The 14288-nt window shown below is 53.0% G+C and overlaps 2 protein-coding genes across 3 annotated transcripts in view; one reads left to right on the top strand and one right to left on the bottom strand.

The window, feature by feature from the left end:
* Tmem132c (transmembrane protein 132C) overlaps positions 1–14288 on the bottom strand; it is a 270662-nt gene that overhangs the window by 98362 nt on the left and 158012 nt on the right. The window lies entirely within an intron of this gene.
* Positions 7646–12834, top strand: LOC101961753 (oligosaccharyltransferase complex subunit OSTC-like). Its single transcript, XM_078031346.1, has 3 exons — positions 7646–7791; positions 12377–12617; positions 12817–12834. Exons 1-3 carry the CDS (start codon positions 7646–7648, stop codon positions 12832–12834), a joined length of 405 nt encoding a protein of 134 aa, XP_077887472.1.

The following is a 14288-nucleotide window of genomic DNA, read 5'->3' as shown; positions in this document are numbered from 1 at the left end:
CTGCCCTTCTTCCTTACCTGGATTGTGCCCTTGGTGACTGACCTCTACCTAGAACAACTCTGGGATCCCTTCCCTCCCATGTCCAGTGGAGTGTGGCCCAACACCAGACCGAGGGGCAGGAGGATATTTTTTTTTTAAACAAAATCACTTTGTCATTATCAGACCTAACGAAATTAATGATCTCTTAGTGTGAGAATCTCCTTAATTATTTCAAAGGTTTGGACTCTTCAGAATCCAAACATGGTTACCTAGGCCATTTGGTTGTTATATTCTTACATTTGTTTTCTATTAATGCTCTAGCCCCCTTTTCATGGAATTGATTCTTGGAGGGACACTGAGTCCTTGACTTGTAGGATGTCCTCATTATGGATTTGTCTGCTGGGTTCTGCTGCCCTCACTGGGTTTCTTCCATCCTCCGTGTCTCCATTAAGCTGGTATCAGCTCCAGGAATGTGGTTAGATGCAGGTTCAAGCATGGGTGAGGAGCTTAGGGAGAGGTGCCGAGGGCAGGGGTCCAGCCTGCGTCACCCTGTTTCCATGTACAATGTTGCTAAGGAGGCAGGCACAGCCCAGAGCACAGGAGATAACAGTGCCTGTCAGAAGAGCAGCCTGGGTCCCATTTGGAGTGACTGCCAGACGATGTTCTGCTCCAGAAGAGTCAAAACGCAAAGTGAATCACAGCCTTGAAACTAAAATCCCTGAGGAGTCCCAGCAGTTTAATGCAACTTGGCCTCAACCATGAGACGTGTGTCCCTGAATACAAAGCTCTTCGTGGGGTGTGTCATGGAGGGATCCTCACCCCACCCTGCTTTTACCCCCTGCCCGAACACCACTCAGAGCTGTGCTCCAAGGCAGTGCTGCCCTTCAAGGGACGCTTGTGATGTCCTCAGGAGGAGCTGCAGTGACACTGGCATTTGGCAGGCAGCAGCCAGGATGTTGCTAAGCACCCTGTAATGGACAGGACAGCCCCCCTTCCAGACACAAATAATTATCTGGCCCCAAATGTCAGCAGTTAGTGAGATTGAGAAATCTTGCTCAAAGGCAAAGCAAGCAGAGCCCGGTCCAGCGAGCTTGGCAAGCCAAGGAAGCGTCATCTAATTACCAGGACAGATTCACACGCTCCCCTAGCACCTCGGAACAGCCGCTGCTCTGAGGTCATGCCGGCTCCCACGTGTGTGGATAGAGTCGCTGTGGCCTCTCCACCCTGCTTCAGTGCATCCCGGAAATGAATAAGCCATTAAATTATAGAATAAGCCGTCAGCAGAGCAGCAGAGTGGCTCATGCTGCGGTCTGGGGGCTTCATCACAGACAGTGACGAGCCAGAACACCAAATCCCAGAGGTGACACTCCCCTGGGGGTCAGAGTCAAAATCCCGACCAGCGGAAAGCAAAGCCCATCCTCCACTGTTGCTCCAATCCTGGGTTCTTGTGGCAGCAGGGGAACAGCAAGAGCCCCGTCTCTGCTGCAATGTCATGCCCAGCGAACACCCCAGCAGCTACCCGCTTTACTACGTCTCGAGCCGTCAGGTCTCTGCTAAGCGGTTTTATTTTATTCTATTTTAAATCTTCTAACAACTTCCCTGAGTAGATCCCATTGCTACATCACCCTTTTAAATAGATGATTAAAAATAAATAAATAAAAAGAGCCAGAATGGCCAAGAAACCCTCAAGATCACACAAGGACCAGGCAGCAGTGCGTCGTGACCCACCCCATCAGACTCCAGAGCGCTAACAACCTGTCCTCTTTTCTGAAGTAAAGGGTCAGCTGGCCCACGAGCAGGTGTTGGCTGGCCAGTGTGCTTCCAGAAGCCATGCTTTGGCCACGTGGGCAGAAAAGTCATCTGGGGGTCACACGCCTTCCCCCACAAGCACGCACACACGCACACACACAGCTACCCCTCCCCCACTACTGACTTGAGAGGCCACTGGATTGCTCTTTGGCCCTGAGTCACTGGTGCAAAACAAACGCATTAATAATGAACTCCAAAAAGGGCTTCGAAGGCGTCCATCAACCGCCTAGTGGCTCTTTAAGTACCTCTGAGCAGGTGCCTGCCTTCTGTGCAGGCGTGAGGGTCAGGCACGGAGGGGCTCCCGCAGGAGGCGGGCAGCTCCGGGGCAGCTGGTGCATTAATATTTGACAAAGGTGACCTACTAATTCACCCCTGAAGGAGCCCGAGTCTCTGCAGCCCTGCTTTCCTGGCAAGGGAGGGAAAGTTGTGCATGATAACTCCTACAGACGGAGGACGGCTTCTCCTACGGACGGAGAAGGGCCAGCACCCATCTCCGCCAGGTTCCCAGTCCCTGTGCCCCAGGAGCTCGGCTCTCTGGTTCTCATCCTGTGGGTGTGCACCCGAGGACACTGCCACTCACTGCTGTTTTTCACTCCCTGCTCAAACTTCCTGGGTCCCCCTTCTTGGCTGCTGGAGGGTAACCAGAGGTCCATGGCCAAGGTGCCTTTCTCTGTCTTTCCAGGAAACCAGCAGAGTGGAATGGGTAAAGCCATGCGTGTCAGGGTCCCCCTGCCCAAGCTTAGTTCCCACCTATGCCATGTTAAGGTGTTGTCCCTGCTTCCTACGCTCTTCCTTACTCCTGTCCCTTGGACCTTGTTTTGCAGCCCCAGTTGTGAGAATGTGGCTGGGCAAAGGTCCAGCCTCTGAGCTCTGTTCTTTCCGTTCTCTCCTCCTGAGTGTCCTTCCCTCACATATCCTGCCTAGTCAGGTCCCACCTCCCCTCTGACCCAGTCTGCCTTGGGGAAGGGCACATAGAGCAGGATCTGCTTCATCTGCTCATCCTCCGATCCCACTTTATCTTTCTCCAGTCTTTATTAAACATCAGCACACTGTTGATCAGCGTTTGCTAACCTGTCTCCCCCGCTGGGAGGTACCTTGAGCAAGGGTGCTGCAGCATAAGGTCCGTGCTGCCCCAACACCCCAGGTGGAAACCTGGCCAGCACGGTGATGCTGAAGGAGGTGGGGCCCCTGGGAGGCCATGAGGTCCTGGGCATTAGTTCTCTTGTAAGAGACTCCAGGGAGCTCTCCTCCCTCTCTCCACATGAGGACAGGGTAGAAAGGCACCTCAATGACCAGGAAGCAGCCCTCCCCAGACACAAGACCTGCTGACACCTGGACTCCAGCCTCCAGACCCACCAGCCAGTCATTGCTGTGGCCTACGAGCCACCTAGCCCACAGTGCCGTTAGGGCAGCTCTGACAGATGAGGATGGGGGACCATGCCCTTCTCTGCACACTGCAGGACTCTGAGGACTGGGAGCAGTGTCCAGCCCTGGCCTTACCTCCAGAAACTCCTGTGCTGAGCCATCACCCTCCAGCTGGCCCAGACCCTCTTTTCTGATGTACAGAGACAGACCTGAGTGGCTGCACGGAGGGCTCCGCTGTGGGCTAGGCAGTTCCATGGCGTCTGCTCTCTGCTCTCAGGGGAGCAGACTGAGCAGGTTGTCGGGCCTGGAGGAGAATGGGGTTCTGGAGTGTGAGCTCCTCCAAGGCAACTTATGTTTATTTGGTTCCCCTGCTGTGTGGACGTATGCAGGCCCTTCCAATGGGTGGCGGTGGTCTCATGCAACTGGGCACCCCGGACTCTAGGTAGGTGGCAGGCGGCTTTGGCAGGGTCCAGGCTACCAGCTAGGCAGGTCCTGACCTCTCGGGAGCTTGGGACACTGAGAGGCTTTGCCCACAGCTGGAAGGGAGCAAGCATGTGGGTCCAGAATCTGCATCCTAATTCTCACACCTTGAGCAATTAGACCTCTTGAGAGGACTTGGGCAAGACTGAGATGACCTGTGGGGTTTCACTGATAGAGAGCACTCTGAGGACTTGAAGGACTTGGAGCACTTTCTGTTATTGATAGTAACATTCCAGGTTCCAAGAGTCAGCTCAAGAAATGCCTAAGGAAAAGGATGGGCGTCTGCAGGCTGGCTGGAGGTGGGCTGTTGCCCCAGCCGTGCCCTGGGATCTCCTCCACTGCTCCAGGCTACCACCAGAGCCCTTGGCAGGTACCACACTCTCCACTACCCACAGCAAAAGAAAGGGAAAGAGGGTGGGGCGTGCATAATGGCAAAGAATGCTCTCTAGGGAAGGTGGCCCCTGAAACACACTTAGAAGACTTCTCGCTGCCCTCATGGCCCAGAGGACCCCCTCACTATCATGGGGATGGAGAGGGCCTAGCTGGCAGGAGAGGTCAGCCTTAGGCCTGTCATGACTTCAGGAAGGGCTACCTTCCGAGGCCAGGCACTCCACCTGCCATGTGCCAGCATAGCTCCTGTCAGCAGTGGAGGGGGACATAGCAGTGTGCATTGAAGCAGTGCCCCAGAAGGTCACTGTCCCAATTCCCTAGACAGCTCCTCTGGGTCAGGCTAGCAACAATGGACAGTCACGGGTGTAGGGGGCTTCCGCACCTCGAGGAAGGGCATTCTCACACCCCCAGAACTCTGGGGACAGTCAGGATAGGGAAGCTGCCCGGGTGTCATGATGGTGTTTCTTGGCTGGTTGGGGACACAGCTGGCATCGACCACATCAGCCCACACAACTATGGGGCTGATGCTCTACCTATGGGGAGACCTGTTGCTCCTACCTGCGCCTTTGGTAAGAAAGAAGGAAAACCACCCCTGAATCCTGCCTGGAGAGGAGGTTCCCCTGCACTCTCACCATGAGCTGCCAGTTTCAGAATTCAGGGACAGCTCACTCTTAGAATGGCAATTATATTCTTGGCTGAAGAAAAGGTGAACAACAAAAGAGAGAACTAATATCCAGAGCCGTAAATACCAGTCATAGGTGAGCTACGTAGGGCTGGAGCCAGCCGGAGAACATGTGGGACAATTCTGGTGGCTGACACTCAGGGCCCAGCAGCACCTGTGTCCTTGCTGTGGGTATTGAGACACCGCCTGCCTGCACTCTACGGCCACACAGGGACTGGAACAGTGCTTAGCACCCGCCTTTCACAAAGTCCCTCCTGGATCAAGGCTTTGGTAGCCTTGGACTGTGAAACAGTCCCTTTCCTTCAGAGGCCCTGTCCTCCAGGGACAAATTTCAGCTTGTTCCATGATGGGGCTTGTACCCACCCTGGGGGCAATTGGTGCATTTAGGCACCATGACCCTGGCTTGGCCTATTAGAGTTCTTTAGAGATTTTTTTTCTGACATGGAAAATGAAAAGAATGTCCCTCTCAAGGGTTGTTGGGCGAGAGCTGCTCAAGGAGGAGGGGGCCCTGGTCTATCTTGTGGGAAGTTCCTGCAGGATGGAGAGAGAGGCAGATTCCTGATAGTACTTCGTGAACCCCAGATCCAGCTCTGCTTAGAACCAGCTCTGCTCCCAGACTTTGCAGTTTGGAGAGTGGACCAGTATCCTTTTTAAAATGCAGTGGTAATTTGAGGCAAAGCAAGGTAAAATTTAGATTCAGCATCTGAACTGTTTTTCTTTTCTTTTTTCCCTGGGGTGCTGGGCATAGACCTAGGCATGACGTGTACTAGGCAAGCACCCATGGCTCAGCTTTTCAACTTGCAAAGCTGGAGCTCTGTGCCCCTTAAACAGTAAGCCCCTGCCCTCCCTCCAGACCCTGCGCACTGACACTCTGTCCTCTGCCTCCATGAATCTGACGGCTCTGGGGACCCCTAAGTGGAAACACAGTATTTTTCCTTTGGGGACAGGCTTATTTCACTTAGTGTGATGTTCTCAAGGGCCCCCCATGTTGTTCCATGCGTCAGAACTGTGCTCCATGCTGTGCTCACTGCTCATCCACTGGGGGACGCTCGGCCATCCCACCTTCTGGCTACTGTGCATGGTGCTGCTGAGAACCTATCCCCCTCTTGGTCCCTCCTTTCCATTTTCCTGTGTTGGTGCCTGGAGGAGGACCTGCTGGATCATCTTCAACAATCTGGGTGGGGACTCTATGGCTGGAAACCACGAGTGTCTTTTCTAATGCCAGTGACACTTCAACGTCAATGGTCAATGGCAGCAATAACGACAGAACCTTCCCACCTCCAGGTCTGGCTCAGCTTGCCTTCGACCCCATTTCAGTTGTCATTTCTGACAGCCTCAAGATGCATCAAACCCGCTCGACGGGCTTAGCAGAGGAGAGAGGTGCACTTCTAACACGGAAGGCGCTAACCTGTCTGCCAGGGACTTTAGAAATGAGCCTCACCATGCAAACGTGGCAAACCCCAGTCACTCCCCCCGGCGGGAAGCTGGCTGGAGACGGAGCACAGACACCTCAAGTCTATGATCCAACAGGAAGTCTGGCTCTGAGATCCAACAGGAAGCGAAAATAAAGCAACACCATCAAGAAATGTCAGCCAGAGACGGCAGAAAATGAAGTTTGCGGGGAATAGAGGGGCCGCTGTGCCCAGTGAGAGTGTTAGGCTCTGGCTATGAGGTGTCCCCCAAAGCTCCTGGGTGAAGGCAGGAACCTACAGGGGGGAAATGACGGTGAGAGCTAGGACCTAACCTGTCCATCCTGGATGGTGACTGTGGACAGGTAAGGGTGGCTGGAGGTGGGGGCTACTGGGGCTGCCCTGGATGGGTCATCTTCTCTGTGACCCCTTCTTCCCCCTCTGCTACTTGGCGGTCATAAGCAGTCCTTCTCCCCCACATCCCCCCGCCTTGCTGCTCTGCCTCACCTTAGGCTCAGAGCAATGGATGTGGCCTACCATGCACTGGACCTCCGGAACCGTGACTCCGGATAAACTTTCTCTTCTTTAAGTTGTTTCTGCCATGTGCTCTGGTCACAGTAATGCAAAGTGACTAACACGTGGGACTAGCGATCTGTAGAGCCTTCCTGTCCAGGAGGAGGCTGCATTGGAGCGTATCTAGCTGAGGAGGGCTCTCAGGAAGCAGAACCTTGGGGCTCCTTAACTGCTGTAGGGGAATCCTGGGCGCAGAGCAGTCTCCTGATGGCTGTGTGGGCTCCTTGTTGTGGGAAGTTAAGAGGACAAAAACAATGGCTCCAGGGAGTGTCCCCTGCCCTTGAGAGAGTGTGGAGTTCACAGCTCCTGTCCTCCTATCTGGCCACAAGCCAGGTCACCCCGTCCTGAGTTTGGGTCTAAAACAGTGTCCACAGTCTGCACAGGGCCCGCTCAGCTCTGCCCAGGGATCGTTGCCTGAGGCTGCAGGCAGCCAGCTGCCCGTGAGGACAGGAGACCGAGTCCCCGGAGCTCATCACCGAGGGCTCCTCACGCACTAGCCGCGCATCCCCACTGCTAAGCACACGAAGCCACCCATACGGATTTTTAAAACAAAATGTCATTACTTTTAAATTTTACAAGGGTTTTAAATGTTTTTAAAATATCACAGAAGAAGAAAATATCTAAGTGCCAGGTTCCACCCCTGGGCATTGTTATAACTTCTGCCTTTTTCAGAGATTCAGGCTGTGGATTTTCAATAAAAATGCAGGTTCCCCTCTGCGTCCTGGGTGGTCTATCCAGGTCAAGGGTACACTATCTGTAATACTCAGCATCTGGATGGACCCCTGTAACCTGAGGAAATGAATACGCAGGTGAGTTAGATTTCAGGAGTCCATGCTGCTGCGACCCAGAAATTCAGACATTTGGAGTAGAGAGAGTTACTCTGCAGGGAGCTCTCCAACCTGGGTACACAAGAGTTTGGTCTTTTGGGAATACCAGGCAAAGTCTGGAGTCAGTTTTGATGATCACACCTGGGGTGGTGCCGCAACCCGGCTGGGCACAGAAACACAGCGGCTGCGTGGCGCGGGCTCCACCGGGCTCCGAGGCGCGCCTCAGCCTCGCCACCTTCCTGCTGGGCTCCTCGGTGCTTGCGCTGCCGCTGCTCACGTGCGCCGGCCTGCAATGCTGCAACCCGGCGGCTGGGCACAGAAACATAAGCCGTTGGAGCAGAAACAAAGTTTTATTTTAAAAAGGCCGCCAGTGATCCGTGTGCGTCCCGCTAGCGAGCCGGTCCACACATGTGTGTGCGTCTACCGGAACCGGGGGCCCACATTTCCCCCGGAAATACCCTCTTACCATCCTTCCCCAACCAATGGGAACTCTCCGGGAGTCCCGTAACATGAGTCCCGTAACAGGCTGAGGTGAACAGCAGGAGTCCAATTTCCATATGAATGTAAATCTTAATATAATCATATTATCTCAATGGCTAGCTGGCAGTCACCTAAAACAAAGGTGCCATGTATTATAATACTTTTGCTGTGGCTCCTAGCAGGGTGGTATGCTCTAGCATCTACTGGGAAAGGCGAGAGGTTCTGCTCAACATCTTATGATACACAAATTCCCCCCATCCCGCAAAGAATCATCTCACTTCACAATGTCCACAGTGCTGAGGTTGAGAGCCCCATGAAACACACATCTTTCCTCTCTGGGTCTAAGGTGGCTGCTTCAGCACCTGTCCTCATGTCTGCATCCCAGCCAGTGGAAGAGCAAGGCATACATAAATGCATACTTTTTAAGGATGTGACCTGAAAACAGGCACATATACTCTGTATTCGTATTATTAAAAGCGAGATGAAGTCTTCAGTCTAGGTGATCTCGTGCCTAGTTAAAATGCAAAATCTGTGTATGGTCGAAGGAAGAAAGAGGACAATATCATTGGATGTCTAGTCTCTGGTGTAGGGACAACAGCACCCAGAAGGGACATGTGCAGTGTTGAATGAGGGCTCTGAGCTCTTGGGCAGTGGCTTCCGGGATGGCATCTGTATTGCTGAGAGCACAGAAGAGGAGCAGGTGCGTGGGTGGGCCCCAGGCACACCTTTTGCATGTGAAATGTGAAGGTGCCCTGCCCCTCGGCTTGGCCAGCTGCCCCCTGCCAGTCAGTGCAGAGAGATGCAGAGCATGGAGCACCAGAGTGCTCTCAGGGTGCAGAGGTGAGGATAACCTCGGGAGACTAGATGTCATGGGCTCAGGACAGCCCCATCAGGCTTGCTGCCCTGGAGTCCCTGCCCCGAGGCCATGCTTTGCCCTGAGGGAGACCTGGTTTGGACAAGACGATCCATTCCCAGTGTCAACGGAGAACAGATAATAAAGGAGAGGAGGTGGAAGAGGTCCCTGTGTGGAAGTCTCCAGGACACTAGGTCCAGTACTACAGGTGGTGGGACGCGTTGCACCTGTTTAACCCCCTGCACAGAAACACTTAACAAATGTGGCGCTTCCCATGTAACACGCACAACACAATCCTCTGCTTTCTACTGCCAAGCACTTTCTGAGGGTCCCCAGACATACATCTAGCCCTCACACAGGACGAGGGAGGGAGATGCCATTCATAGGCAGGATGTTTGGGGACACGGGGCAGGAAGAGAGGCCACCTCCCGTGAGCTTGTGCAGCTTGTAGGCAGCTAAGCTGGAAGTGCCCCAGGCATCTTCCACACGCGGTGGTTCCTTCAAAGGGGTGAGGGAAGCAATTGATATCCAAACTGAAGATAAAAGGAAATGTCACTTTTATAAGTAACATTTCCAAAAATTTACGAAAGGTCTCTTCAGGTGATTTTTACACGAATAAAGTGTAACCATCGTTCCTTTTAAAATCTGGTGAAGACAGGAGGTGGGCTTTCGGCATGGGTGGCCAGCAGCCCCGCCCTGTCCATGCAGGGCCACTTCCTGTGATTGCAGCCCTCTCTCCCTAAGCCACAGGCCCAGGATCCGAGGCACAGGGCAGCTGCACCTCAGCGCCCTGGCTTCTGTCCAAGCTGCCATCCTGAGACCCAGAATTGACTTCAAAACAGCTCTGGACAAACCTGAAAGACTCCTGGAGCACACGCCAGGTGCCTTCCCTGTCCATCTCATTCACCGTCAGCACACCATTTCATTTTCTGCACAAATAAGTCACTGGCCCAGCAAATACAAGCTTTATCCACAGAGGGCCAAGGAGGGCAGGGCCGGGCCGCAGACTTCTGTGCGACTCTGTGTGTGCTGCGTAAGATGTCCTTTCTAATAAAAGGGACAAGGCTGCAGTTTAACCAGGCTTTCCCTGAGGGTGAGGACTCTGGCATCCGAAGGTCAACGTTCCTTGCAGGGACTTTCCACGCACTGTAATCCCGGGGTCTCTGGTTGACAGGTTGTTGGGGTCTTTGAGGCTAAGCTCGTGGGTGGCTGGCCCGCTCCTCCTGCACCTGTCCGAGGTGTTCTTGGCCGGCAGCAAGCTTTATGTACATAACTCAGCCCCCAGAAGCACAGCTCCATCCTGCCCGTCTAAGCCCCTCATTTCCATAACTGCCTTCATCAGAGGAAAGACAGGCTGCGGGAGTGGAGCATGAGGATCTCATCAACGGCTCTGCAGGGTCTCCGAATGGCCGTCCCCAAACTTCATGGCAGAATGTCCCAACATACAGAGAAGTTGGAAGAATTGTCAGTCAGCACCATGGACCAACACCCAGAACCTGTGGTCAGCCCACACTTGCTGCCCCCTGGCCTTGCCACTTGTCCATCCTTCCATCCACCCCTTGGACCATCTCATTTTCAGTTTCATCTCACCTGTGAGGGATCAAGGCGTCTCCGAGGTACGACTTCCACCACTTTGCTACGTGGGTGCCTCGTTCTGCCGAGCTGTTCTGCCTTAACCAGTTGTAATCTTGTGTTGTACTCAGAGTCCACGGCCAACCGCCTGCCATCTGTTTCCATGTTTTATGGTCTGGGTTCCTACACTACCAGGGAGCAGGGAATCTTTTCTGCTGTGTTCACTTCACATCTCCACAGCCTACTAGAACTCGATAAGAATCTGTCGAATGAGGGACAGAGGCACAAGGGACCGGTGGTTGTAACTGCCTGGTCCTTACAGTAAGGGTGCAGGGAGAACTCAGCACTGGGGTTCCATTATTGCCACTTCTCATGGACCACAAGGCTCTTCCTTATAAATGATGCCAACATGCCCATTTGCTCCTTGGGTGGTCACTTTGTCCCGGGGGTCAAGTCAGACCTGGGGAAGTCCTGCACATTGAACAGATGGCATGGCTCCTCCTACCCCCACCTCTGTCCAGGTGTAAGAACATCCAAATTAAAGAATCAATGGAATGAGTGTAGGGAAGTGTGAACGCTGGCCTGGGTGATGGACTCCCTGGACTCAGTGTCCTTCTCTGACAGTGGCAGGAGGACTAGAGGCTGCCCGTCAGTGCTGGGAGGAGTAGGGGGCCTGGGTGAGGTGTTGGAACACAGTGCAGGCCCATCTGAGAGCTGCTCCCCTTCCCCGAGCACTGCCCAGTTACAACACTCTGGTCAACTTCTCCGGGGCCTGGTTTCGGGAGAGCCCTAAGTGTGGACGGTCCTGCATCAGTGGATCCCAGGCTGCTGTCCTCACAGGAAGGGGCAAGATTGCTCTAGGTGCTGGGAGACCCATGGCACCTCTGGCTGTGGGACTTGGTAGGTGGCTCAGCCTGGAAAATCGGGAAGCTAACACAGCCCTCAGGAGCAAAACCATGTTCTGGGGTGGGCTTGGTCGGGGGCTGTTTCCCCATGGAAGAGGCCTCTCCTCCCTTGCCTCTGGTGTGCACCCCAGACCACTTGCCACTGGTCATCACAGAGGTGTGCACTTCACCCAAGGGAGGCCGGACATTTTGAAGGTATTTGTTCCATGAAGGAAATGTCTGCATGGTCCCTCCAAGACTCTTTGGTGAAAAGAAATCTCTCCAGGGCCCACATCTCATTTTCATACCTGTCACCTCTTCTGATCACTTCTCCCTTCCTCTTCAGGAACAAAATTTCCATGATAATTGGAGATGTCATGGTGGCTCCTGCAAGAGCTTGGTCTGGCGGAACTGGCTGCATATTAACTAAGTAGAACCCTCCAAGGTGCTGAGCCCTGCAGCCAAGATTCCCCTCCAGGGGGCGGAAGGCCGCTTCGCACAGAGCTTCTCCTGGGTCTCATTCTCTTTCTGACTCAGTAAAGGGACTGAGAGGCATGGCTTCCTCCTTTGGCAGGAGGAGATGCGATCTTCATGTCAGTCAGTGTGATTTACTATGGGCACTGACCCTTCCTTCTCTGTGCTTGGGAGCAGGGAGCAGAGGTCACTGAGCCTCTCCCCTGGCCCCTGGCCCCTTTAGTACTTTCCACTTGATGCTCCCTCTGCCCGGAGCTGTCTCTCCCTTGATCACATGACTCTCTTCCCTCTTGACATGGGTCTCTGTGTAAATGCCACCTTCCAGGAGGGCTCTCCCTGGGACCTGCAATCAGCCTGCTCCCCTCTGTCCTCTGTGTCCCCTCCTCTGCAGTAGGCATCCTCAGCACCTCCCTCTCCCTGCACACCACACATCATCCACTTTGCGTCTCCCAGCAGGGTCAGCTCCATAGTGACAGGGACTTGGCCGTGTCCCGTGCACTACTGCTGGGTTTCAGTGTACGTGTTTGTCACATGATCTCAGACCCAGAGCAAAGACAAACACAAATTCTTGGCTTCTGACATTTTAAAAATGGAGGCAGGCCACCAATACGGAGGCTTTGTATATTTTGCGTCCCATTCTTAGTGCTGGAGTGTCCCAACCTGAAGCTGAAGCTGCCGCCCCTGTGCACATGCCGTTGGCCGTGGCGTGTGTGCTGGGGGGTGGTGTCTTGTTTCCTCATCACTGGAGGAATAATTCATGACATTATTGTTGGCTCCAACGTTGGCTCTATGACTGATGAACATAGGCATCGGAGGCCAGTGGCTTTCCTGGCCTACAGAGTAGGACAATATATCATGGAAGGACTTGCACTCGGCTTCCTGTTTACAATGGGGGGGTGGGTTAGGTTTCATAATCCTGGACCGATCCAGTGCACCAAATCTTCCAAAACTCAGTAGATTTCTTCTTCTATTTATAGGGTTTGTCTGTGTCCTACTGAGCTTTGTCACGGCCAGAGTATTCCTGAGAATGAAACTGCAGGGCTACCTGATGGGTTAGAGTGTCTTTTGAGAAGAAATCAGGTGATTCTGGATTTTCTCCTGTTAGTGAAGTTTTAAAGGCTGTACCAAGTCCTCTTCTATGAAATGTGGAAAAGAATAAAAATAGAAGAAGAATCAAGTGAAAACATAGGACATATATTAAAGCTTGGACTAGAATTTCTTGGTATCGGAGACAAGTTTATCACAGTCGTACTTTTTCCTGCTGACCTGTTGTACCAACGATGTTAAGTGTCGTTTTCTTAGTTTTTTATTTCGGAAATATACTGTTCTTCTAAAATTGTGATATTTGAATAAAATGACCATTTATTACAACTCCCTTTAATACCTTTTTTGGAGATATGTCTAATTTTCAGAAGTTAATGTAAAATCAGGGAGCAAGATCCCATTAACTGAGAACTCGGGTATGTTGATCCGCTTCATTGATGATGCTCTTAAGTAGCGTGTGTGATAGCAGGTCATTTCACATATGTGTGTGTGAGACTGTTTGCTCAACAGTAAGATGTATGAAAGGAGCGGACATCAATAATTTTTCTATTTTTTTTTTTTTTTAAAAAAGGAGGCAAAGAAAAATCCAAAAGTTTTACCACTCCCCACCCCCCATGGCATGGGACAGTGCCCCCTGGTGGCATGGGACAGCGACCCCTGGTGGCCCAGGACAGACTCTCAGGGTGATGGGTGCAGCCGGTGCCAACCTCTAGAGGAAACTCCAGGAGATCCCTGCTCTGCTCGCTCCCTTACTGCAAATCCTTCACTCTGCAGCTCCCATGATGCCGGCACCAGGGCATGTCCAGGGCGCTTAGAGTGAGAGGTAAAATGTGTTTGTGGCTATTTTACGTGGTTGTTGTTTGGAAAACACCCACGCGTTGTTGACCCGTTAAGTGAACTCTGGCAGCTCCATGGGGCGGAATATTAAGTGACAGTGAAGAGGCTGAGGGAACTGGAGAGACCCAGACAGAAAAGGCACGGGGAGCTGTGGGCAGAAAAAGGAGCAAGACAGACACGCAGGGCGTGGGTAGGAGGTAAGCAGGGGCAGGCCGTTCCCTCTGCTCAGGTTGGGATGGAGGAAGATCAAAGGCAGCCCAGAAGCCACCACAGGGGTCTCTCCCAGTGATGGGAGATGCAGGTGGGCAGGTCACCAGGAGGACTTCCTTTGTCTATTTTCCACATTGTTGCCAGTTTTCAACCAAATTTCTCCTTTAACAACAATGACACTGATTAATAAGGGTGCAGTGGATGGGGATCAGGAGGGTCCCGTGGCCAACATGGAGGCCTGAGGGGCCTTGGGCCAGGCCGGGCTCCATCCAGCATCCTGTATGTGTAGACCTGGCAGAAACCAAAGTACCTGGGTGGTGACCCAAAGTTCAGAGGACCAGCCTCCCTGCTCCTAGGAGATGATCTCCAGGCTGTGTTACTTCACCCTGGCAAGCGAACAAGTCAGACCAGGCAGGGCCA

This window comes from Ictidomys tridecemlineatus, chromosome 2 (genome assembly GCF_052094955.1).
Source record: "Ictidomys tridecemlineatus isolate mIctTri1 chromosome 2, mIctTri1.hap1, whole genome shotgun sequence".
NCBI lineage: Eukaryota > Metazoa > Chordata > Mammalia > Rodentia > Sciuridae > Ictidomys > Ictidomys tridecemlineatus.
Note: the sequence above shows the minus strand (reverse complement) of the source record. Positions and strands in the feature narration are given on the sequence as shown.

Bases quoted from the DNA above. Each gene is read 5' to 3' on its own strand.
- LOC101961753 (XM_078031346.1), top strand. From the start codon at position 7,646: ATGATCACACCTGGGGTGGTGCCGCAACCCGGCTGGGCACAGAAACAC. The intron at 7,792-12,376 runs GTGCGCCGGCCT...AAATGGAGGCAG, and splicing joins CTTGCGCTGCCGCTGCTCAC to GCCACCAATACGGAGGCTTT.